The 23,695-nt window shown below is 30.0% G+C and overlaps 3 protein-coding genes and 1 long non-coding RNA gene across 4 annotated transcripts; 3 read left to right on the top strand and 1 right to left on the bottom strand.

Annotated features, from left to right (window-relative positions):
- Nucleotides 1-367: 367 nt before the first annotated feature.
- Nucleotides 368-2,228, bottom strand: LOC112759019 (acyl transferase 4). Its single transcript, XM_025807831.3, is given in 3 exon segments — nt 368-787; nt 790-1,413; nt 1,733-2,228. Coding segments are annotated over 3 exon segments (1,293 nt in total). The 5' UTR covers nt 2,162-2,228; the 3' UTR covers nt 368-547.
- Nucleotides 2,229-11,114: 8,886 nt separating this feature from the next.
- LOC112758512 (two-pore potassium channel 5) lies at nt 11,115-13,210 on the top strand. The gene is made up of 2 exons (XM_025807210.3): nt 11,115-12,344; nt 12,859-13,210. The coding sequence occupies exons 1-2, from the start codon at nt 11,335-11,337 to the stop codon at nt 13,004-13,006; spliced, it is 1,158 nt and encodes a 385-aa protein (XP_025662995.1). The 5' UTR covers nt 11,115-11,334; the 3' UTR covers nt 13,007-13,210.
- A 1,494-nt stretch (nt 13,211-14,704) lies between these two features.
- Nucleotides 14,705-17,367, top strand: LOC112758421 (uncharacterized). Its single transcript, XM_025807095.3, has 4 exons — nt 14,705-15,433; nt 15,532-16,118; nt 16,324-16,839; nt 16,923-17,367. The coding sequence occupies exons 1-4, from the start codon at nt 15,130-15,132 to the stop codon at nt 17,058-17,060; spliced, it is 1,545 nt and encodes a 514-aa protein (XP_025662880.1). The 5' UTR covers nt 14,705-15,129; the 3' UTR covers nt 17,061-17,367.
- Nucleotides 17,368-19,484: 2,117 nt separating this feature from the next.
- Nucleotides 19,485-22,503, top strand: LOC112757257 (uncharacterized). Its single transcript, XR_011873921.1, has 5 exons — nt 19,485-20,220; nt 20,904-21,197; nt 21,386-21,557; nt 21,914-22,023; nt 22,115-22,503. It is a non-coding gene; the product is annotated as an uncharacterized lncRNA (long non-coding RNA).
- The last annotated feature ends 1,192 nt before the right edge of the window (nt 22,504-23,695 follow it).

Here is a 23,695-nt window from a genome sequence, read left to right as displayed (position 1 = left end):
GACGAAAGTGAAGCAGAAGCAAGGTATATATATCTCAGAGTATGTAGTTCACCGAATGTACAAAAATATTATTTATACATTAAAATTAACTATTAAAATCTATCATTATATATTTATGTATAATTTAATTTATTTTTACTATATAATTTATATTTTAATATATATTCTATAATAATAACTAATTTTAATAGTTAATTTTAATATATATATATATATATATATATATATGTAATATTATTATTTAATTAGTTTTAGAATATACATCTTTATCATATTAACTATATTATGGATATATTAAAAATAATTATTAAAATTAATTATTAGTATAAAATATATATTAAAATATAAAATATATTTTAAAAATAAATTAAACAAACATATATATTTATATATATCGATAAATTTTAATAGTTGATTTTAATATAAATAATATTTTTTCCATTTCATGGGATCACGTAAACACTAATTAAATAGGGCAAAGACCTTAGCTATGCATTATTGATTAAGATAAATTAAAAAAGAGCTTATTATAATAATAATAATAATATCATATATCCATGAGAGCATGCATTTGATGGAGGAAGGGATGGCGATGATCTTGCTCAACGCACCACGTCATCAAACGAATTCCTTTGTTTGGGAGGAGGCTGAGAGGCATGTACCCCACAATTCCTACGGGGATTATGCTTGACCCTTGTATGGGCACCACGTGTACCGGTGGACCCCACCCGTAGTCAACTTGGTTGAATCCCAGCCTCCCCCACTCCGATATGAAGAGCGTCCTGTATAGCTCAAAGGAGGGGCAAAAGGGTCATCCCCGCAGTCACCCTTCAAATACTTGCCAAACTCGGAGGGTAATTTGGTCTTTGCATCTTGTATCATTTTCACCACATCGAAGAGCGACGCGTCTCTGAGCGACTCGTAGGAAGCGGTGATCGTCACTGGGAAGAAACAGTTGCCGTAGAAGCCAGCGGGGAGAGGAGGGTCCAAGATTTGACGGCAGTTAGCGAAGAACACAAGCTTCAGCTCGGCGTTGGGTTCGAAATCAATGGCTCTTGCTCTGCTTGTCCATAATCCCGCGGCTACAATTTCGAAGGAAGAGCAAGCGAGTCCGGTGAGCCGCTGAAATTCTTGCTTGAGGTTGTTGATTCGATGCATGGGGATGTCTACGGTAGCGTGTTCTAGCTTGTAGCTTGGCATGGTTGGTGGTAGTTTAGGGAGTGGAGGTGGCGACGGTGATGGTGGTGGTGAGGGAGCGAAGTGTCTGTGCCAGAGCGGTTCAATGGTGGGGGTGTGAAGACCTCTAGCTAGCTCGCCTACGGCGTTGAGAAATTGGGCAGCACCAAGGCCATCGCAAATGGTGTGGCAGAATACGAGGCCTATCATATATCCTCCACATCCAAATTGTGTCACCTGATCATAACATACATAAAAATTCAACATATATTAGTATATACATCATAATTTAATAACTAATTTTTTTTGGACAATTAACATGTTTATAATAAAAATTAGTTCATATTATCATGATTAGGTTATATCTGATTAATGACTCGGAATAAAATTATAACTTTTATTAATATTAATATTTTATACCATTAGAATTTATAAAATATTATTTTTTCTAAGTGTTAGGCCAAATTATTGTTGGTCATGTATTGGTGAACTTGAATAATCAAAATCTTTTATATAGTTAACTAAATAACGTTTATCAAGTCAAAGACATATATACCTGCATTTTGACAAGGGGGTCAATGCCTTCGGTTTGAGGAACATCATCAGGAAGAAGATGATGATATGGAATAGACTGAATGTCATCAAAGAAATGAAGGGATTGAAGAGTGCAATCAGTAGAAGCCTCAACAAACCAGGCACCGTCCCCGGAGCATTGAACTTGGAGGCACCCTGCTTCATCATTTTGTTCCGATTTGTGAATGAGGCGCCCAGCAAGAGGGTAGTAAGGAACCAATGCTCTAGACAAGGCTTCTCTTATGACACTTGCAGCTTCAGGGCCATGCCTGAACACATGCAACGTTCTGGCATCGCACCTTAGAACAGGTATCTTATCGATCAATGATAGGTCTAGTGTGGTCAATGGTGTCTCTTCAGCTGGCTTAACGACACTACGTTTTGTTCTTATCACACACATGGTGCCCATCATGCTAACTATCAAGGTTGCTATGGAGATCCAATTTTTGGCATATCAATATGAATTCTGACTAATGTTTATTTATAATTGATCAAATCTTTATACTGGAATATTTTTCTATTTCAGGTTCTTGGCTTTTAAGTCTGAACTTTTTGTTTGGTGGATTAAGTACAAAACTGCACTCCTCCGCCAAGCATTTTTAATTTTTTATTCTTCTTATACTTGTTATTATTACTAGCCATATAGCCCATACACATGTAATAATATGTAATGCACGTTATAATATTGAAATTATAATTTTAAACTGTTGTGTTAAAATTAATTTCAATTATAATAATTTAATTAATAAAAAAATAACTTGTATGTATTTATTTTCTTTTTTTAATATAGTGTTAATTGTATTAATTATAAAATATTTATTTAATTTACTTTTTTTAATAAATCAGACATATAAACTCAATATAACTATAAATAATTTAATAATACTTAAATCTACCAACAAAGTTTTATATGTTAGTTTACTGTGAAGTTAGAACATATCAAAATCAGCTCAAAATGAAGAACAAATTAATAGAGAATCCTAATGCAGAAAGTTCTGCAATAAACAATAAATAATTTAAACCTACCGAATAATAATTCAACGCTATCCTTTGATACCTGTAAAATATATACTTGAAACAACACTGTATCAACGTTAGTATATAAAATTATATGATTAATATAATTTTATCAGAATAATATAAAAAAAAAGATTTTGCATATGAATAGATAATTATTACAAAATAAATTATAATTGTGAAAATTTAAATCTTCACATACTGTAAATCATGGAGATCAACACAATGTAATGACCACTTTTTTCTACTTTTGACCATGACATAAGTTCTCCTTTTCTGTTCAAGAGTCTAATAACATCTAATTAAAAAAAAAAACGAATTAAAAGCATGAAATTAAAGACAAATAAATGAACAACACAATAATAATAATACAAATTAACTACGTACCAAATAAGTTAGCTTTTTCATTTGTTTGTCTCAATATATTAGAATGATCGAGAAAATTAAAATGATTGTCAGGAATGTTACGATCATCGATCGTATTTACTATACGTGACTCCTTCTTAAAAAGTTATTATACACACATGTGTAGTCGGAAGATAAATTCCGCTTGATTCCTCAATCAAAAAATTTGAAAAGACATAAACCTTTCCCTCGATCAAATCATTGTCAAACATTTTTGCCAAATAATTCTTGATTGAACAATGGATTTTATCACACTGTAAAACAAATTAAAAATGAATACTATTAGCACTTATAACTCTATTAAATCACACTCTCGTTGATTCGTCCAAGGGTTTACTTATCAAATAAATTTAAAATATGAACAAAAAATATCTATAAACTGGACCTAGCATCACTTGAAGAAATCATACAGGATAATCAACCTACCTTATCATCCATGAGAACCATTTCTAGGTAAGTTATCTTACTCTTGTCAAATTTGGATGGGACTTTCCATAACCTTATAATCCTTGCCTTTATTTTTCAAACATTTTCATTACATAATCTACTGTAAGTAATACTGTTGATAGAATCATAGCTTGTAACCATTAGGTATGAAAAATAATAAAGAGAAAAAGAAATATGAATGAGGTACGAATTTTCTAGATGATAAATAATTGTAACAATTGACTATTACGACATATATATATATATACACACAAGGTACGAATTTTTAATGGAGATACTTGCTACAATTAAAAAAAAAATTATATAAATAGAGACACCTGCTAAGTATATATATATGTTATTCACATTAATTATATGTCAAAATTTTTACGAAAGAGATAAAAGAGGAGATATATAAATATGTATAATATTATTACTATATATGAAGCATGTTTAAATTGCTATAATTATAGGGACTTACTATAATTATATCAAATTTAATTATGACTTTAAATAAATAAAATAGATAACGATTAATATTATTTTTTTTATATTCAAAATTTACTGTGAATATAAAAAATAAAATTACTAATGATTAAAAATTTGAGGGGAAACAAAACTCCATAATAAAAATTCAATTTGTTAACTAATTAATTTTATATCCATATATTATTATTATTATTATTATTATTATTATTATTATATACTGATTAAAATTGTGAATATCTACTGATAAAATTATTCCATATGAATGAGAATTAGAACTATATCAATTATATTGATTCGAAATTATTATTATTATTATTATTATTATTATTATTATTATTATTATTATTGAATAATGATGATAATTCATATGATCATAACTTTTACCTATAAAATATCTAAAATTAAATAATATTCAAGTATAATTAGGTGACAATTATAATTCAAATTATTACATATGAAGTCACGTGAATTATTATTATAATTGATATAATTACTATATATCAATTTAACCATATCAATCGTATTCAAATTATTAGTCAATAATTTTAATGCAAATTCTTGCTATAAATAGGTTATTCTTATGTTATTATCTTGTATTAATCGTTATAATTAATTCAATAGAGATATTTATTCAGTATATATGTTATCTATATTAATTATATGTTAATATTTAAAAAAGAATTAAAAAAGAAATATATAAATATATATAATATTATTAATATATAAAAAATAGATATAAATATATATAGACTGTATTATTAAAAAATAAAGCCTATATATAAGAATAACGAAAAACTCAAGTAAGGATTTATTGGTTTTTATGGTTTCTATTACACTTAATAAAAATTGAGCGATCTAAAACGTAAATACTGAGGAGATTACTATATAATTTTGTTATTAAGGTAATTACTTATTATTAAGATAATTTTTTATTATATAGACTTTAGTAAAATAAAAATAAATATGTAAATTACTTATTATTAAGGTAATTATTTATTATATACAATAATTACACATCATATATTAATTTTGTTAAAATTATATAATTTTGTCATATCATGATTAGAATTATTATCTTCTATTATGATCAGAGAAATTCTGGACAATGAATAAGAATATTATACCTGATATACACAGATTGAAATTTAGAAATATAAATTCTATTATATCTTCTTAAACAACTCTACACTAATAATAGCCCGTGCCATGTCGTATTTTCTAAGACTTATATTTAGGAATATATAGAATTTTAATAATAATACACGGGTAATTGAAATAGTTTATATACGGATTTTTCAAGTTATTATTATTATTATTATTATTATTATTATTATTATTATTATTATTATTATTATTAGATAATGAATAAAAATTAGAATTATATCAATATTTTTAAAATTAATATAATTAAAAATATTTAAAATCAATGTGCGTTATTAATATCATAAGATTTGATCATTTTATTATTAGAATCAAATATTTTTATCATGATTAGACCGGTGCCATTATCATATCATTATCATATATTATTATTATTATTAGTAGTAGTATTATTAAAATGATTAAAAATATTTTTAATTGATAATTGATAAGTAGTCTAATAATGTATTAAATATTAATTTAATATAATTATAATGAAGATTTATTTCTAAGTTAGTATAATTATGTATTATTCATTATATATTACTCATAATATAATTATTATAAAGATATTTTTTATAAAATAATTTAGAATAGAGAAAACTGCATTCATTTTGGAGGGAAAACGGAATCATGAGAGATGACACTTCACCTTTATTAGTTGGGGAAAAACCCAATTTTAGTATATTAAGTAGATTAGATATCCAACAAATATTATTATTTTTTATTAGTATTTCGCCAGTAATAATTCGTATTTATATTTACAGATATTTTACATATAAAGAGTATATAGTTTATTTGTATTTATATTTATCAAAATTTGCTCACATAAATTAATACCATTTGTACCTAAAATTTTTTAAATTTATACACATAAATTAATAAAATTTATTTATTAAAATAATTTATTATTAATATTGGTCAAATAATGATAAAAAATACTAAAAATTACTTGTTTCAAAATTTATTATTATTATTATTATTATTATTATTATTATTATTATTATTATTATTATTATTATTTGCTCTGATATCTCTGCTTTTGTTTCAAGGATTTTATATATGCTAGTGTACTATTTATTAATTCATTTTTTTATAAATTAGATATAAATAATAGTAGTAAATTTGATATTATCAAAAGAGTAAGCATATTACATTAAAGCTACAAAATTATGGATTCGAATTTGATAATTAACAAAAATTTTTTTATAAATTATATTTAATAAAAAAATATTTTAAAAAGAAAAATATATACACTAATTTGTCCATATTCTCTTTATATATATATCACTCAACATTCAAGAATATTACGGAATTTTATGTTATTATACCTGTCTATGAAGTGTAATGAGATATTATAGCTTGAGTGAGCTACCAATTCAGTTTTTGTCTATTTTTTTTAAAGTGATATTGCAATTCTTTAAAATAAAAATGATTTTTTTTCTATTCATGTTCTCTATTATTGCGACACAACACTGCAGTTTCTGTGGGTATTTTTTTGTCAACTCTAAACAAAAAACACTAACGTATGAGGTTTAGAAATGGACATAGGACTAATTGTCTCTAAATTCAAATTAATTAGGAGTTTCTTTGTTTTTATTTTTTAAATAATATCTTTTTTAAATTATTTTTTTATTCATTATATTAATATTATTTTTAATAAATTATTTAATATATGGTATAATAAGTACAAACTAATTAATAAATTATTCAAATTTAAAATATAATTTATTAGGAAACTAAATAAATAATTCTCAAATATAATTTTTAAATATATAAATAATAAATATTAAAATATGGTTAATACATTAATAATAATAATCCTATGATATATTATTCGTATTATAATTTAGATCATTTTCACAACAGAGTGAAAATTAATAAACACATTATTTGATATATAGTAAATTTTTTTTGAGTAATAACAAATTTATTTTTTTATCTCTTTAAACTAAATTAATAATTCTATTTGATATCTTTGCATTAAAATGCACTATGAGTAGGCTACTAATACTAAACGAAATAAAAATATAATATATATTATAGAGACCACTTATAAACTCAACAAACTCAAAGAATCAATAATATTATTAATTCATTAATGATATATATTGTCATAAAGTTTTAGATCGATAAAAATTTATCAATATAAGAATAATGTAAATTAATTAAAATTTTAAGTATATTAAAATTCAATTAAATTTACATATATTTTACTCAAAATATACCTAAAATTTTAATATACGTAAATTTTTAATTAATCCACATTATTCTTATATTGATGAATCTTTGTCGATTTGTAACTTTATGACAAGGGAGTCACTCAGATTAAGATATTTTTTAGTAATTAAAATTTAATACATATAATCGATTAAATCATATTATTTTTGTCAAAATTAGATCAGACAAATTAATTTGGCCGAAAAATTGATAAACCAAACTTTGAACTGATCTACATTAATATTCTTTCTTTTTTTTTATTGAAAATGACTAAAATACTTCTTTATATATATATATTGAAAACCCTAAATCCTAATCCTATAACGACAGAGAGAAAAGAGAAGGGTTAGAATTTAAGATTCTCAAAATTTATATATATATATAAAATAAAAAGACTATTTTAGTCATTTTTTATAATAAGAATATTATAGTTATTTTTTATAAAAAATATTAATTTAGACCGGTTCAAGGTATAGTTTACTGATTTTTGGCCAAATTAATTTATTTGATATAATTTTGATAAAAATAACATAGTTTAATCAATTATATGTATCGAATTTTAATGATTAAAAAATATCTTTAGAAAAAGACGTTTTAAGCATCTTTATCTGAGTGGCTCCCTTATGACAATATGTATTATTAATTGATTAATAATAGAGGTAAATACTAAATTGGTACTCGAAAGATTCTGACACTGACAAAATAGTACCTGACTTTTGTTATTGACAAAAATAGTCTCTCAACATCAACAACAACCGGAACCTCCATCACTCCCCCTCCCGAACGCACACTCTCCCCTCCCTTTTTCAACACCACCACTCGCAGCAACAACAATTTTAACATCAACAACAACAACAATCTCAACCATCAAAGACCACCACCACACCATCGTAGCCACAATAAGGCCTGGCGACGAAAATCATAAACAAAGCAATGTTTTCAATTGGACAACATGGTCCATAGATCCTTGCAACAAAGAATGAAAAACCGTTAGCGGAAGCGCCAACGTTGGCCTGAGGCTGAGCAGCGGCAGTGTCCTGCGGCGTATGCAACGGGGAGAAAAGAGGAGAAGTGTGACGGAGAGGGATCTAGCAGATGGAGCCGATCCAGTGAGATCTGACGCTGATGATACGCGAATCGCGGATTCGGACTAAAACACCGGATTTTAGGTACTTGTGGAAGTTGTGATGGTGTTGACGGAGGGAGGGAGGAGTGTGCATTGGGGAGGGGGCTGCGATGGGAGGGAGAGGAAGGGGGGAATGTACGTTGAGAGCGGGGCTGCGACGGGAGGGAGAGTGTGTGTTTGGGAGGGGGGCTTTGGTGGTGGTTTGTAGGTCACCAAAATACGATGGCCACGTCAGCATTATGCTTGTCGGAGATTTACTTTGGCGAGTTCGATGACACGCTTGTCAAATTTTAAAATTTTGTAGAGACTATTTTATCAATAACAAAAGTCAGGTACTATTTTGTCAGCGCCAAAATCTTTCAGGTAACAATTTGGTATTTACCTCTTAATAATATTATTGATGTTTTGAGTTTGTTGAGTTTATAAATGGTCTCCATAGTATATATATGTTTTAATGCAAAGATATTAAATAGAATTATTAATTTAGTTTAAAGAGATGAAAAATTTAATTTGTTATTACTCATAATATCGAATAATATGTTTATTAATTTTTATTTTATTATAAAAATTATTTAGATCATAATACTAATAGTATATTATAGAATTACTATTATTAATGTATTAAATGTTTTTAATGTTTATTATTTATATATTTAAAAATTATATTTGAGAATTATTTAGTTAATTTCATAATAAATAATAGGGATAAGTATGATTTTTGTCCCTAACGTAGAGGCCGAAAATTTATTTCGTCTCTGGCCTTTTTTTCGCTACAAAATGGTTCCAAGGTTTCAGTTTGTTTTAAAACCGTCCTTCGGATCAAAATGCCCCTATCCCTTCTCTCCCAAATCAACCAAAAGCGAAGCTGAACCCAGAAGCTGAAGCATAACAGAAACAAAAGCCAAACAGAAGCTGAAGCAGAACAGAAACAAAAGCAAAACAAAAGCAGAAACAACACCAATGAACTCAGAACTCAGAAAAATTATCATCATCAAAACTCAAAAAATCATCATCTAAACTCAAACAAACAACAATAAAAATAGCAAGAAATAGAAGAACAACAATAATAGAAGAACAACAACCCAGAATTCAAAATCATCGTCATCGTCAAAACTCAGAATCCAAAATCAGAAAAACGAAAACCCATAACTTAGAACTCAATCGATAATGGAATCAAAAGAACAACAACAACACAGAAACCAGATTGATAATCATAAGCATGCAGAAGCAGTAGAACCAAAAGAAACCACAAGAAACCAGAAACTAGAAACCGGCCAGAGCAGCGACCTCGGCGGCCGAGCAAGGAGGAGGAACAGAAACGGCGACCGGCGCACGACGTCCACCCTCGCGGATCTGCTGGCGCCGACGTCGATCCAGGAAGAGGAGCAGCGGCGACATCTGGCGGTGAGATCCAACAGAGACGAGGAGGAGCAGCGGTGGCGGCGATAGCGAAGAGCGGCGACGTCCGTGAAGACCGGTGGCGGCGGCGAGGACCCTTCCCCTTCCCCCTCTTCTTCCCGAAACCCCCCTCCCCCCTCTTCTCCCTTCGCGTTTTCTTCCCCCTTTTCCCGAGGAGCAGAGCGACGATGGCAGCGAAGAGCGGCGGCAGTAATGAAGACCGGTAGCGGCAGCGAGGAGAGAAGAAGAAAAAGAAGAAGGTGGTGGTGGTAGTGCGGTGCGGCAGGACGGCAAGGCGGCGGGCGGCGGTCCCCTTCCCTCCCCCCTTCCCCTTTTTCTCGCGCCCCCTCTTTCTTTCTCTCCCCACCCCTCCTTCCCTGTATCCCTTTCTTTCTTCTTTTTTTTTGATTTATTTTATATTTATTTTATTTTATAATTTTTTAATGAGGGGTAGTTTAGTAATAAAAAAATAAAATAGGTAAAAAAGATGATTTTAAAACAAATTAAAACCTTTGGGACCATTTTATAATAAAAAAAAGGTCGAAGACGAAATAAATTTTTAACCTCTATGTTAAGTACCAAAATCATATGAATAATAAGTTTAAATTTGAATAATAACAATAAACAATGAATAAATAAAAAATATAATCTATTTTGTCACAGTCACTCTGCCGGCGGCGCAGGAACGAAACAATCAACCTACCAAACTTATCGAATCCATTCTAGAAAAACCAGTGCTTTCTTTTTTGGAGCACAACAAAAACGAACCACACCCATCCAATTGGTCTTATTTTAATCCACACATACCAGAAATATATTAGTCCTTCTTCTTTTGTATGATTGCCTTTGAACTTTACTTTAGCACGCAATTCATAATGATTTTTCCTTTTTCATTACTTTATATTCCCGAAACAGAAGCAAAACATAAAAACAAATTGCACCCTAATCCTTCTTTCTTTAGCTAGAATTAAGAATTCATATGAGAATCCACCATCTTTTATTTTACTTTTGCAAATATTTATTAGGTTATGTCACATTCGTCTTGCGTGGCATTGGGGTCCCCTCTTATTTGCCCAAACAGTTAGCTCTCTTGTCACTCCATTGGTGCAATCAACCAAACCAAATAAATAAAATTATAAAATTAAACTCATTTTGAATTATTCAGTTAATCATTAACAAAAATAAGAGATATTTGAAAAAATAAAAATTAAATAATTATAATCAATTGAATAATTTTCTCCGCACACCAACCACAAACCTCAAACCTCATCTCCTCCACTCAAAAACACACTTTTTTTTTATTTCTTCTCTCTCTCTCTCTCTCTCTCTCTCTCTCTCTCTCTCTCAGTCTCTCTCTCTCTGCCATGGAGAGTGAACCTTTGTTAAGCACCTCCAAAATCATGGACAACCGCGATGTACAATACTTCGGACCTTCAAAATCCTTCAGCGATGTGGTAACCCTGACCCTGCAGAACACAGAGATAGAATCCTTGAATCAACAGCAGCAACAGCCGCCATTGCCAGCTTCTTCGAAGAAGAAGAAACTGAGTCGTTGCAAAACTGCTCCAGCCATGATCACAATGAAAGAAGTGAAAAAGAAAGAAGCGGAAGTTCCAAAACCGCAGAACAGCTCGGTGATCAGACAAGGGCTTATCTTGCTTGTGATATACCTGTCTATTGGAGTTGCCATATACTCCTTCAACAGGGAACGTTTCTCCGGCATTGAAACACACCCTGTGATCGACGCACTCTACTTCTGCATAGTCACCATGTGCACCATAGGGTACGGTGACATAGCTCCTCTGACCCCAGTCACAAAGGTCTTCGCTTGCGTCTTCGTCTTAGTTGGGTTTGGATTCATAGACATACTCTTAAGCGGACTCGTCAACTATGTCTTGGATTTGCAAGAAAACACCATCCTTGCTGGCTTACAAATGGGGTCTCCAATTCATCAGGAACAGCAACAAGAAGCAGGGTTCTCAGCAAGGAATTACATTATTGACGTGGCAAAGGGGAGGATGAGGATAAGATTGAAGGTTGGTTTGGCTCTTGGTGTGGTTGTTCTTTGCATTGGGATTGGGGGTTTTGTGCTCTACTTTGTGGAGGGTTTGGATTGGGTTGATTCCATTTACTTGTCTGTTATGTCTGTTACAACAGTTGGTTATGGTGATAGAGCTTTCAAGACTCGTAAAGGTCGCTTGTTTGCGGCTATTTGGCTCTTGTTTTCGACCTTGATGGTTGCAAGGGCATTCTTGTATTTGGCTGAAGCTAGAATCGATAGAAGGCATAGAAGAATGGCTAAGAAGGTTTTGCATAGAGATATCACTGTTGATGATTGGCTTGCTGCTGATATCAACAACACTGGTTTCATCAGGTAATGTTCATTAATTACTCTCCTAATTTTTCATTCATATGCTTCTGGATTTAGATCAGTACTTGATGAATAGAATAGGAGAATCTAATCTCATCAAATTGCCATCCTTATTAGCTAATATAACATGGCAGGTGATTATTGATGATTATTATTATGATATTATTGGTATTATTGGTTTTGACAGCTAGCTATAAATGTGTAGCAAGACATTTTTTAGTAAGCACAATGAGACATTAGCTCTTGGCTTGGATCTTGTATCATACATGTGACGGTTACATGTCGTTTTCTTAAAAAAACAAAGGGAAAAGAAGAAGAAAAAGTTGTCTTAGTCCTATGAAGTTGTATTTACTATGCAGAGTTATATAGGTAATGATAGATAGTATTAGGCATAAATAATGCATGCATTTATGCAATTTTTTCTGTCTGGTTATTTAATAGGACCAATAACAAATGTGTCATTCTACTTTGATTTTTTTCTTACTGAGAATTATTATTTTTGAATTTTTTATTGCAGTAAGTCAGAGTATGTAATTTTCAAGCTGAAAGAAATGGGTAAAATACAGGAAAAAGATGTAATGCAAATATGTGACCAATTCAGGAAGCTTGACCCTTCTAACTGTGGCAAGATTACACTTCCTCATCTCTTGGGGGATAACTCATGACACAGTATAAGAAGCACTTCAATTCAGCCTATATCATAACATTCATATGTATATATGCATAATTTTTCAGCAAAGAAAAGAGGATAGGAAGCTCTGCAAGAATTATGCAGATGTACCTTATCTTGATGTAGTGGGAGGTATGATTCATGAAATTATTTGTAAGTAAGTTTTGTACAAAAATAAAAATCAATCAATTTGTAGAAAGGTTCTCTAGAAAGGAGAAAGCTTGAGACCCATATCATTCCATACCCAACACCATACCATGGAAAAGATTTTCGCATTATTACTTCATTATATTATACAGTATATTGTCATCATAAGTAATAACACATTGAAAATTTTAGGTTGATCAAATTAAACTGTAATGCATCTGTAATCAATGGCATTCTGTTAAGCCAAATGGCACTCATCTCTACAACTAAGATTTATTGGAGTAAATTTAAAGAAATTATGAAAATTAAAGTTTGTAGTCAGCTCACTAGTCTGTTTAAATAGGTGTCGAATTCGAATTCTGTCTTGTATATAAATTAATTTATTGACTAACAACAGACTTTTAAATAGAATTAATATTCGTAACGGATTAGTTTTTAAGTTTGTCAGGTTGGGAGATACGATAATAAGTAATAACAATTACAGTTCTGCTATGGGTTTTTTCCCACTCTAATCAGCTTCACATTGGGCTTTAGAGCTAAGGTGGACCACTATTTTTGGACTTTATATGGTGGACAGAATAAAAAAGGGTCCACACACTCAACGAACACTGAAAAGAAAAAGAAGACGACTTCATGCAAAGTAAAAGTAGTTAATTTTTATTACCAAAAAAAAAAAATTAGTTAATTTAAATACCAAAAAGAAAAAGTTGTAGTTAATTTATTCTGTTCACAATTCATATACACAAAATTACAAATTCATGAGAGATTTAGGTGCATTAATTTTTATGTCAAATTAATAATTGACATAAAAATAATTATACTTGAATCTCCAACACTGCTTATGATAAGTGTGATTACAAAATTGATAGGTGTAGATATTTCCTGTGTGCTAATTTGCAGAAATGGTACACATCACACGTGTTAGACCATAAGGCACTAAGGCATGTAAAAAAAGAAAATGAGTAAGAGTACTGAATTGAAAAATAAAAAAGTGATTAATCAGACAGTAAATTTGAGAAAAGCCATAACAATACTTAAATATTAAAAGATTGTAAAAAGTGGGATTATTTTTAAATTTTAATATAAAAATGAAGACCCGAGTGCTAGAATGGCCTTTCTTTGTTACTTGTGAACAATGCCAAGTTTCCAACCCATATTATTCCCTTGTGATTTATTACTATTTTTATCTGAGTTACATGAGAATCTGTTTTAGGTTTTTCATGGAGTAATATTATAGGTACAAGTTCTTTTTCAATTAAATCTAATTAAATTAGTTTAACATCAATAAAATCATTCTCATTATTTTCATTCACCCACTTATAGGTACAAGATTTTATGGAGTGATATTTTTTTTAATATGAAAATTGGAATATAATTTCTACATATAGTTGGGACCCTTTAATTAATTCCTTAAAATGACAAAAATGATACACCAAATTTTAATTTGTAGACAATAAAAACAAGTCCTTCACAAAATAAAAAACTTAAAAAGCAGTAGAAACTAGAAACGTAAAATGGTTAGGTATCTGAGGAATTGTCCTTATAAATAATGCTGGAGATAAAAGTACCAAGTGATGAATATTTTTTTTTTTAGATTCTTTTATCTTAAGATTATTCATATTAAATTATAAAAAAAGTTAGGAGTGTCAAAATGTATTTGAATTTATGAGCATAATTGAGATAATTTAGTTCTTGTAATTCTTTTGATCTTTCTCGACCAAAATATACTGAATCTTTATCTTACTTCAAATAGCAACTCTATAATATAATAAGAATTACAAAAAGATTTTAGTATATTAGGAACCAAAATTTTCATTTATATTTAATTATTGATTCTCACTAAATTTTATAGATTTAAATAAAATAAAATATTTAATTTTATTTTTATTTAAAATTCAAATCAAAAGTAATAATAACTTATTTTATTTAGTATTTATAACAAGAAGATCCTTCAAAAGCAAAACCACCGTAATGAAATGCTACATTAGACCCTATATCCATTGTCTAGTGTGCTCTAATTTTGAGGCACACATGATAATTATGGATAAGCAGTTGCATAGGTTGTTTGTGTTGATGAATGTTCTTATTGTGTTCAGCTTCTTTGATCTCTCAACAGTAGCAGAGAGTGAGAATCATGTTTCTGCAGTAGGAGATCCAGGAATGAAGAGAAATGAACTGAGAGTAGCATTTGAAGCTTGGAATTTCTGCAATGAGGTTGGGGAAGAAGCTCCTCACATGGGTAGCCCAAGAGCTGCTGATTGCTTTGATCTTTCAAGTAAGTCCAATTCACACAACAAAATATAGATCTTTTTGTCTTTGGTTAAAGAATCTGGTTCTAAATTTTATGATGCATTGGTTGTAATGTTATCACAGATTCTCTCAAACACAAGGTAACAAAAGATGATAACAAACTTGGGGTTGGAAAACCAATTCCTGGTATAAAATCAGATTCAATTGATATAAACAACACAGACCTTTATGCTGTTGAAAAAGAACTGTATCTTGGTTCATTGTGTGAAGTTGAAGACACACCAAAGCCTTGGCAATTTTGGATGATAATGCTGAAGAATGGAAACTATGACACAAGCTCTGGTTTGTGTCCCATGGATGGGAGAAAGGTTCCACCTTTTGGTAGTCATGGGAGGTTTCCTTGCTTTGGGAAAGGGTGCATGAACCAACCCATCTTGTGTCATCAACAAACAAGGATAAAAAATGGAACAATGCATGGAATGTTTCATGGTACATATGATTTGGATTCTGATTGCAAGGGTGAGAAAGATGGCTTGTCTTACTATGAAGTTGTGTGGGAGAAGAAAGTTGATGATTCTGGGAGTTGGATCTTCAAACATAAGCTCAGAACTTCAAAGAAATATCCATGGTTGATGCTGTACCTTAGAGCTGATGCAACCACAGGATTCTCTGGAGGGTATCATTATGACACAAGAGGAATGCTTAAAATTGTAAGTATATAGCTTAATTTATCTTCTCTGTGTTCAATAAACCATAAAATTTGGTAAAGTTGCTCAATTTCGTTCCATACTTTCATGTTTTTAGAACACATTTAATGTCTGCTCTAAGAACATTTACAACCGCTTGTTTTTATTTATAATAATTATAAGTTGGATGATTAGGCACTATTATTAACCATTTGAGTCCATGTTTCAGCTTCCAGAATCACCAAATTTTAAGGTCAAGTTGAGCTTAGATATCAAAAAGGGTGGGGGTCCCAAGAGCCAGTTCTACCTGTTAGACATAGGTAGCTGCTGGAAGAACAATGGTGCTCCTTGTGATGGAGATGTCCTAACTGATGTAACCAGATACAGTGAGATGATCATAAATCCTGAAACACCAGCCTGGTGCAGCCCAAAGGGTTTGGAAAATTGCCCTCCATTTCATATCACACCAGACAACAAGAAAATCCATAGAAATGACACTGAAAATTTCCCCTATTCTGCTTATCACTTTTACTGTGCTCCTGGTAATGCTCAACAATTAGAGCAACCTGTTAAAACTTGTGATCCTTATAGCAATCCTCAAGCACAAGAGATTGTTCAGTTGTTGCCTCACCCTATATGGGGTGATTATGGCTATCCAACAAAAAAAGGAGATGGTTGGGTTGGAGATCCAAGAACTTGGGAACTTGATGTTGGTGGTCTTTCAAGTAGACTATACTTCTATCAGGTATGTTAATGTTATTTGAGTTTATGTTTTGTTACATAATAGAAAAATGAATAATGGGCATGTTTTAATTTATGTTGGTATAGGATCCTGGAACAGCTCCTGCTAAAAGAATATGGACTTCTGTGGATACTGGAACTGAGATATTTGTCAGCACAAAAGATGAAGTAGCAGAGTGGACTCTTAGTGATTTTGATGTTATTCTTACAGAACCAAAGTCATGAATCAAATTTATTTATTTACTTATTTATTTATTTTTATTTTTTTCCCTGCTTTTTTTCTGTTGTAAGAGTTAGATTGATTGGCAGAAACTAACTAGCAAGGAGGAATTATCTGACTGAGACAAAAGGGCAAGACATCTTAATCTTGCTAATAAGCTTTCAGAAATCACCAAAAAAAAGAGATCAATTTTTAGTTTTTAACTTTTACTTTTTTTCTTCCCCTTCTCTTCTAAAGAAGCCACAGAGCTAATTCAAAAGCCACCTATTGGATCATTTGATGTTATGTTAATAAAAGAGCTTAGTTTTTAAATGCTGCTTATTATATTATATATCCAATACTCGATCTATAAGATGATCAATTAAGAGAAGAAATCACCTAGAATTATCCATTTGCAAAACAGCTAATTAAGAAATTAAATTCAAATAATTGGAAGAAAAAAAAGGTTCACACTCACAAATGAAGTTAGGATGAGTCATTCCACACAATTATCACGGTCCGTGAAGGACTCCATGTAATTATGTAAAGCAATAGCAGATAGTTGAGCCCAAAGGACCTACCACCACGTGCCCTCACCTAACTTTAACTTATCAACCTAAGTTCTAGTCTTGGAACAAAAGACACCATGAGCTTCATGGGTTCTAGCTAGCAACTCCTTGTTTTGTTTTTTTATTTAAGGTGAGTTTTTCGCAATTGAAATTTATTTGATTTAGAAATTAGCTTTTTTCCGTTTAAAACATATATAAAAAAATAGAAATTGATTTGAGCTATAAAATTTATAGATTTATTTTATAACTGATATTATACTCTTATTTTTTTTAAAAGATTTCAATGAAATTGAAATGAATTGATATTGTAAAAATATAAACCGTCAACTTTATATTTCAAATATAAATTTAATTTTAATGTATCACTAGTATAAAAAAATTTAATATGTAGATCCAATTATATAATACTACACAAATAAAATAATTATATTTTATATTAATTCTGTGAATAATTATATAATTAAATGATCTTATAAAATATCAAACGCATTTTAAAATAAATCATGATGATAACGATGACTGTAACCATTCTACAACCACCAAAAAGGACTTGGATAATTAGGACTTTATGGAGGGGAGGGGTAGGTTCATGGTACTATTTTATTATTTTATAGTAGCATGTATCTACATAGGGCGATTAATTCTTGCGTTTTAATTTTGTTCGATGTACAGAATAAATATTACCGTGACCAATTATATCTCTATTAATTTTACCACATGCAGTGGAAGATTCTATCAATCTCTATAATACACACCTAATAAGTAATAAGTAATAACCATTAAGGATATGTTTGAGAAACTTTAAAAATAACTTTTTTGAGTTTTTAATTTATAAAAAATAATAATATTAATGTCAAGTGTAATTTTTAAAATTAAATTACAATTTTTTAAAAAGTTATTTAAAAATTTATAGAAAAATTAAAAAAAATTACTTCTCTTATAATATTATTACATTTTATCATATTTTTATAAAATAAATATTTTTAAAATTAAAAATTCAAACATAAAATAATTTATTTATAAATCATTTTTAATATAGCTATTTATTATTTAATCTATTTTTTTAAAAAAATTAATTAAAGTATTAAACTGATTATCCAAACTAACCTAAGTAGCGAGTTTGAATGTGCAGGCGTGCGACTTATCCGTAATTGCTCTACAAGCTGCAACCACCCATTACTCTTTATGCTTCCTTTTAACTAAATCCATTAACTACTTAACACTAATTAGGATTGGATCCCCACTATTCATGTTTCGATGAAATTGGACTTTGTCTCTCTTGAATTGCACATGGCCAGTTGCACATGTTTTAGGTAAACACGATCGGGTGATTAAGTTAGATGTTTTTACTTTTTATTCTATCCACATGCAAAAATACTATTTTCAATTTTTTTATTCTCTAAAATTAGAAAACGATTAATGAAAATACTCACAATTTCAGCAGAAAAATTGTCATACTCAATTCAACTCTAACATTTTGACCTATTACATCTTGTCAAATGATAGTTTCCCTTATTTTGCATAACGAATGCTATCATTTTCTTTTAACAGGGGAAGAAAATGAAAATAAAATTAGGAAGCATACTATTTTGTTCATGAATAATTATTAACCAAAATAGTTTTGGCAAGTGACAAATGGTCATTTCAGCAGCACAAGAAAGTGACATAAGCACATAGGCATATTTTTGGTACTCTTGTGCGTAGTAGTAGTGTAGTACAACTGAGATCTCCTTGGAGCTTCTTGTTTCACAATTAAGATTTAACAAGTAGTACAGGAGAAACATTGGACATAGTATATAGTAGTACATGTTGTACTATAATAAATATGTAATTATTAATTCATAATAATGTTATATAAGGAATAGGATTGCATCACATATAATTGCATAATCTGAAAAACCAGATAAGAGATAATAGCCAGAGAAAAAGAGAAGAGATGATAAAGACTGGGAACAGGCAGAGCATGAATGGAGCTATCAATAGACACATTTGTTCATTGAGTTACAGAGGGAAACACACACATATACATACACACATAGATAAAGACATGATACATCATCTCATCTATTGTGGCTACGCTCATGCACTGCCTCTTCCCTGGCTCTCTCTTTCTTTTTCCTTTTTTATTTATCTTTTCTTCGTGGAATAATTGCTGCAATAATCTACTCTATTTTATAAATCCTATCTTTTTAACTGCTCTATTCAATTACCTTTAACTGCTCTATTATTCAGTCACCTAATTTTTCTATCAATTCAATATTTCCAAGCTGTTATGTCAAGTGGCTTGTACAGTTTATAAATATTTTTCTCATCTGCAATCTATAAATTACTTCCCCAAGCTAATATTATAGACTGTACAGTTTATAAATAAATATTACCGTCAATATTTTATAAAAAAATTTATATTCCAATCATTTTCTACATAACAGAATAAATATTTTCAGCGTTTTAATTTTAGTTCTACAGATGAAAGAAAAGAAAAGGCAGATGGAGAAAGAGTGCACTATTTACGCGGGATAAATCAACAAAATACTTAAATGGTACAACATCTGATGTAGAATATAAGAAACATGATATTGAAATAAGACGGAGAAATGTTGAAGTCGTATTAGAAGAGGTACAATTTCTCTGAGTTCCATAATAAAGAAAGTAATTTGCAACGAAAGAGTGAATTTTAGCTATTTCTTCTGCAATTGATAGGTGGATGTTACAAATGGTAAAGAAACCCAAAGCAAAATCAGAAAACTAAAGAAAAATGAAAAAAAGCATGTACTCCCTTCACATACTTAAGAGAACAAACTAAGCAATCTCTTCAACCTAAGGATACTGGCCCATAGCATCAAGAGCTAAGATATGGTGTAAATCAGTCAGTTGAAATATTAAAATTGTGAAAATCATGGGAGGTTTTGACCTTTCTTGGCTCAGTTACAGAATATATGTATAATTTATTTTTAATATATATTTTATATTTGATTATATATTTTATATAAATTACATTTTTTTTGTACAATAACATTGTTGTATATAAAATTATAAATTCTAAAGATAAAAATATGTATTTTTAATTATAATTGCAAAAAAAATTAAAATTCAATGTTATTTTCTTTTGAAAATAAATATCTATATTTAGTTATTTTTATTGTATTTATAAATATTCTTAAAATGTTTCTATTTGTTTTCTATCAAGTCTTTGAGTTGAGAGATATTTTGGTAGTTTATCAAAATATTTTCTATCTATATTTTTAAATATTATTAACTTTTGTTAAATCACCATTTTTTTTCGTTCAACTCCTTATCTAGGAAAACATGCACAGGCGGGTGTGTCTCCCTCAGAATGCAGTTTCTTTTTAAATAATTTATTTTGTTGTTGCAAGGGAGGGCTAAAAGCTCATACCCAGTAGGGACGATAAAGAGTGCATAGAGTGCAGGTTTTGGCTACAACCATTTACCATCCATGAACAAATCTACTTTCTGTCATTTGCCGACTTTTTTTTATAACATACAATAAAATAAAAGAGAGTTCCGGTGACAGAAAAATTAGGACGAGTTCATACCAGTGCTGTTTCTGTCGCAATCCTCCCTCAGGCTGACGAGGTAATTAAATAATTAATAGCTTATCAAAATTGAGCACTTTTTATTTAAGTATATGAAGTAGTAGTTTTAACATTTTGTTTCCTGGACATAATTTAAAGGGAACAAAGGGTATCCTATAATTTATGTACAGTTAGTATGAGACAATATGATATGTTTCTACTTGTCTTTGCTTTTGTGCTGTTATACAGGTTGATGTTTCAATTGAAGAAGGAAGACTTAAAAATTGATACCTACAGATCTGGTGGTCAGCATGCAAATACAACAAACAGTGCTGTTAGAATAACTCACATTCCGCTGGGACTACAATTGCTATATAAGATGAGCGCTCTCAACATCAAGTGAATATTTTCAAAAGATTGGGTATAATTTTCATTTGAATGATTTTAACAGGAAATGTGTTCTATCAGTTAAGGTATCTCAAATTTGATGCACAGCTTATTCCATGGCTATTTTTTTGTTTAAAGAAAGCAACTTTGCAGTATTGATAGTTTGATACATTTTATTCTCAATACTTTCTGAGTGCATGGATAGACTTATCAACCTGAAGAAAAGCTAGAAGACATATTGGAAGCTTGTTGATTGTTATGTCTTTTTATTTAGTTTGTTGATGAATTCAATATTTTGTTGCTGTGAACATTTCTCGTAATTGTGTGTTTATGTTTGTGTTTTTTTTTTTGCTTCTTTACATTGTACATATGTTTCCTTATTTCTTTTAGAACAAGGCCAAAGCACTTACCAAAGCACTTAAAGTAGTGTGTGCAAAGCTATTTGAAATGGAAAGGGTCCGAGCTCATAGATAACACAATCAAAACTTCGGTCGGAATAGGTAGGAGAGTTTTTTTTGTTGTGAACTGTGTTGAATTGCCTATACCTTAGTTTGCTTTTTGGATTGACTTTGAGTTTGTCAAACTGTAAAGATTGGCAGCGGTGATAGATCTGAACGCATCCGGACATACAACTTTCCTCAAGGCCGTGTCACTGATCATAGAGTTGGTATAACTTATCACTCAATAGATGATGTGATGCATGCTGAGAATCTTGAGGTATTTATTGATGCTCTTTTATTGCAAGAAGAAATGGATGCAATTGCAACTTTTAGCTCTTCTCAGTAACACCAACTGATGGAACCAGGCGTTACTGAGTTAGTCATTGTTGTACTTCCCATGCTGAAAAAGAAAGGTTCTTGTATTTTGAATAAGATATGCTAGATTTAGAGAGAAAAAAAGGTAGAAATTCTGATAGCATAGTATCAAATGATGTGTGTATGATTATTTGATAATATAATTACACGATATATTTGGTCACCTGTGTAACTGTGTTTCCCGTTTCAGATTATATCCCTTTATTTTTCAACTTTGCTTTTGCATTAAAACTCTTGCCTTTCAAAAGAGCAGAGTATATTTTGACAAAATCCTGTGAGACAAAATCCAATAAAGGAAAAAGAGTATAGTATGACATAAATTAAGAATATGCAAAAAATTAAATCATTTTGCTAATATGAAAATGTTTTTAAATAATTGAATCATTTGGTGTCTAGTCACCAAAAAAAAGCATTTGGTGTCCAATCTTAGAACGTTAAAGCGTTTTCAAATTCATAACCACGACAAGTCACTTACTTTTCTTGCAAGACATAACGTTGAACTATGAAAAAGATCAATGATAAATTGATAACCATAATTAAAAAGTGATAAATAGCTTTAGGTTTGCCTTCTCTACTCTACCATGGTACAATACAAGTAAATTATGTTAGAAAAATATTCCACATATTTATCTTATTTTATACATCAAATTAACATAAGATAAATGTTTGGAGACTAATATTTTTAATGATAAAACATGAAGAATTGGTTAGTATTAGCTCAAATATCATTTTTTGATGAATCTAACTCCATTTCAAGTGCTGTTGAGAAAATTGATGCAGGAACCGAAATTGCACAAAATTCAGATAGAATTCATGGAAAAGACAAATTTAAACTTACAATGGAAGATGTTGTTCACAATTCTGCAGACCAGAATCTAGGAGACGATTCTATTTTGTCTCCTCCTGATACAGAGATTTCTGAAAATCACAATAGAACTGATCATGTTCATACTCAACCTGAGATCACCTCACCAAAATCAAGAAAGAAAGTTCTTGAAGAACCATCTTCATAAATTCATTATTGAAGATCCCTCTTGGATAAAAGGAATGGAGGAAGAACTGGTCCAATTTGAGCAAAATAAGATCTTGCTGAGATCGTGAGATTGTGTGAATAGGAATAGCATTTCAAAAATTTGTTGTTGTCTTGGACAATCCATGTGTGGTTAAGCAAGAAGCAAGCTACCTGTGTCACGGCTGAGGCTGAATATATCTCAACTTCCTCTTGTTCTCAATTGACTTGGTTTAAAACACAACTTGCACATTACAAATTACAAGTCAATAGTATCCCTATGTTTTGTGACAACTTGAGTGAAATAATTTTTTTAAAAAAATCATATTTTACACTCAAGAACTAAGC

This window comes from Arachis hypogaea, chromosome 16 (genome assembly GCF_003086295.3).
Source record: "Arachis hypogaea cultivar Tifrunner chromosome 16, arahy.Tifrunner.gnm2.J5K5, whole genome shotgun sequence".
In the NCBI taxonomy this organism is placed as follows: domain Eukaryota; kingdom Viridiplantae; phylum Streptophyta; class Magnoliopsida; order Fabales; family Fabaceae; genus Arachis; species Arachis hypogaea.
The sequence above is the reverse complement of the archived record's forward strand: the minus strand, read 5'-3'. Positions and strand labels throughout refer to the sequence as shown.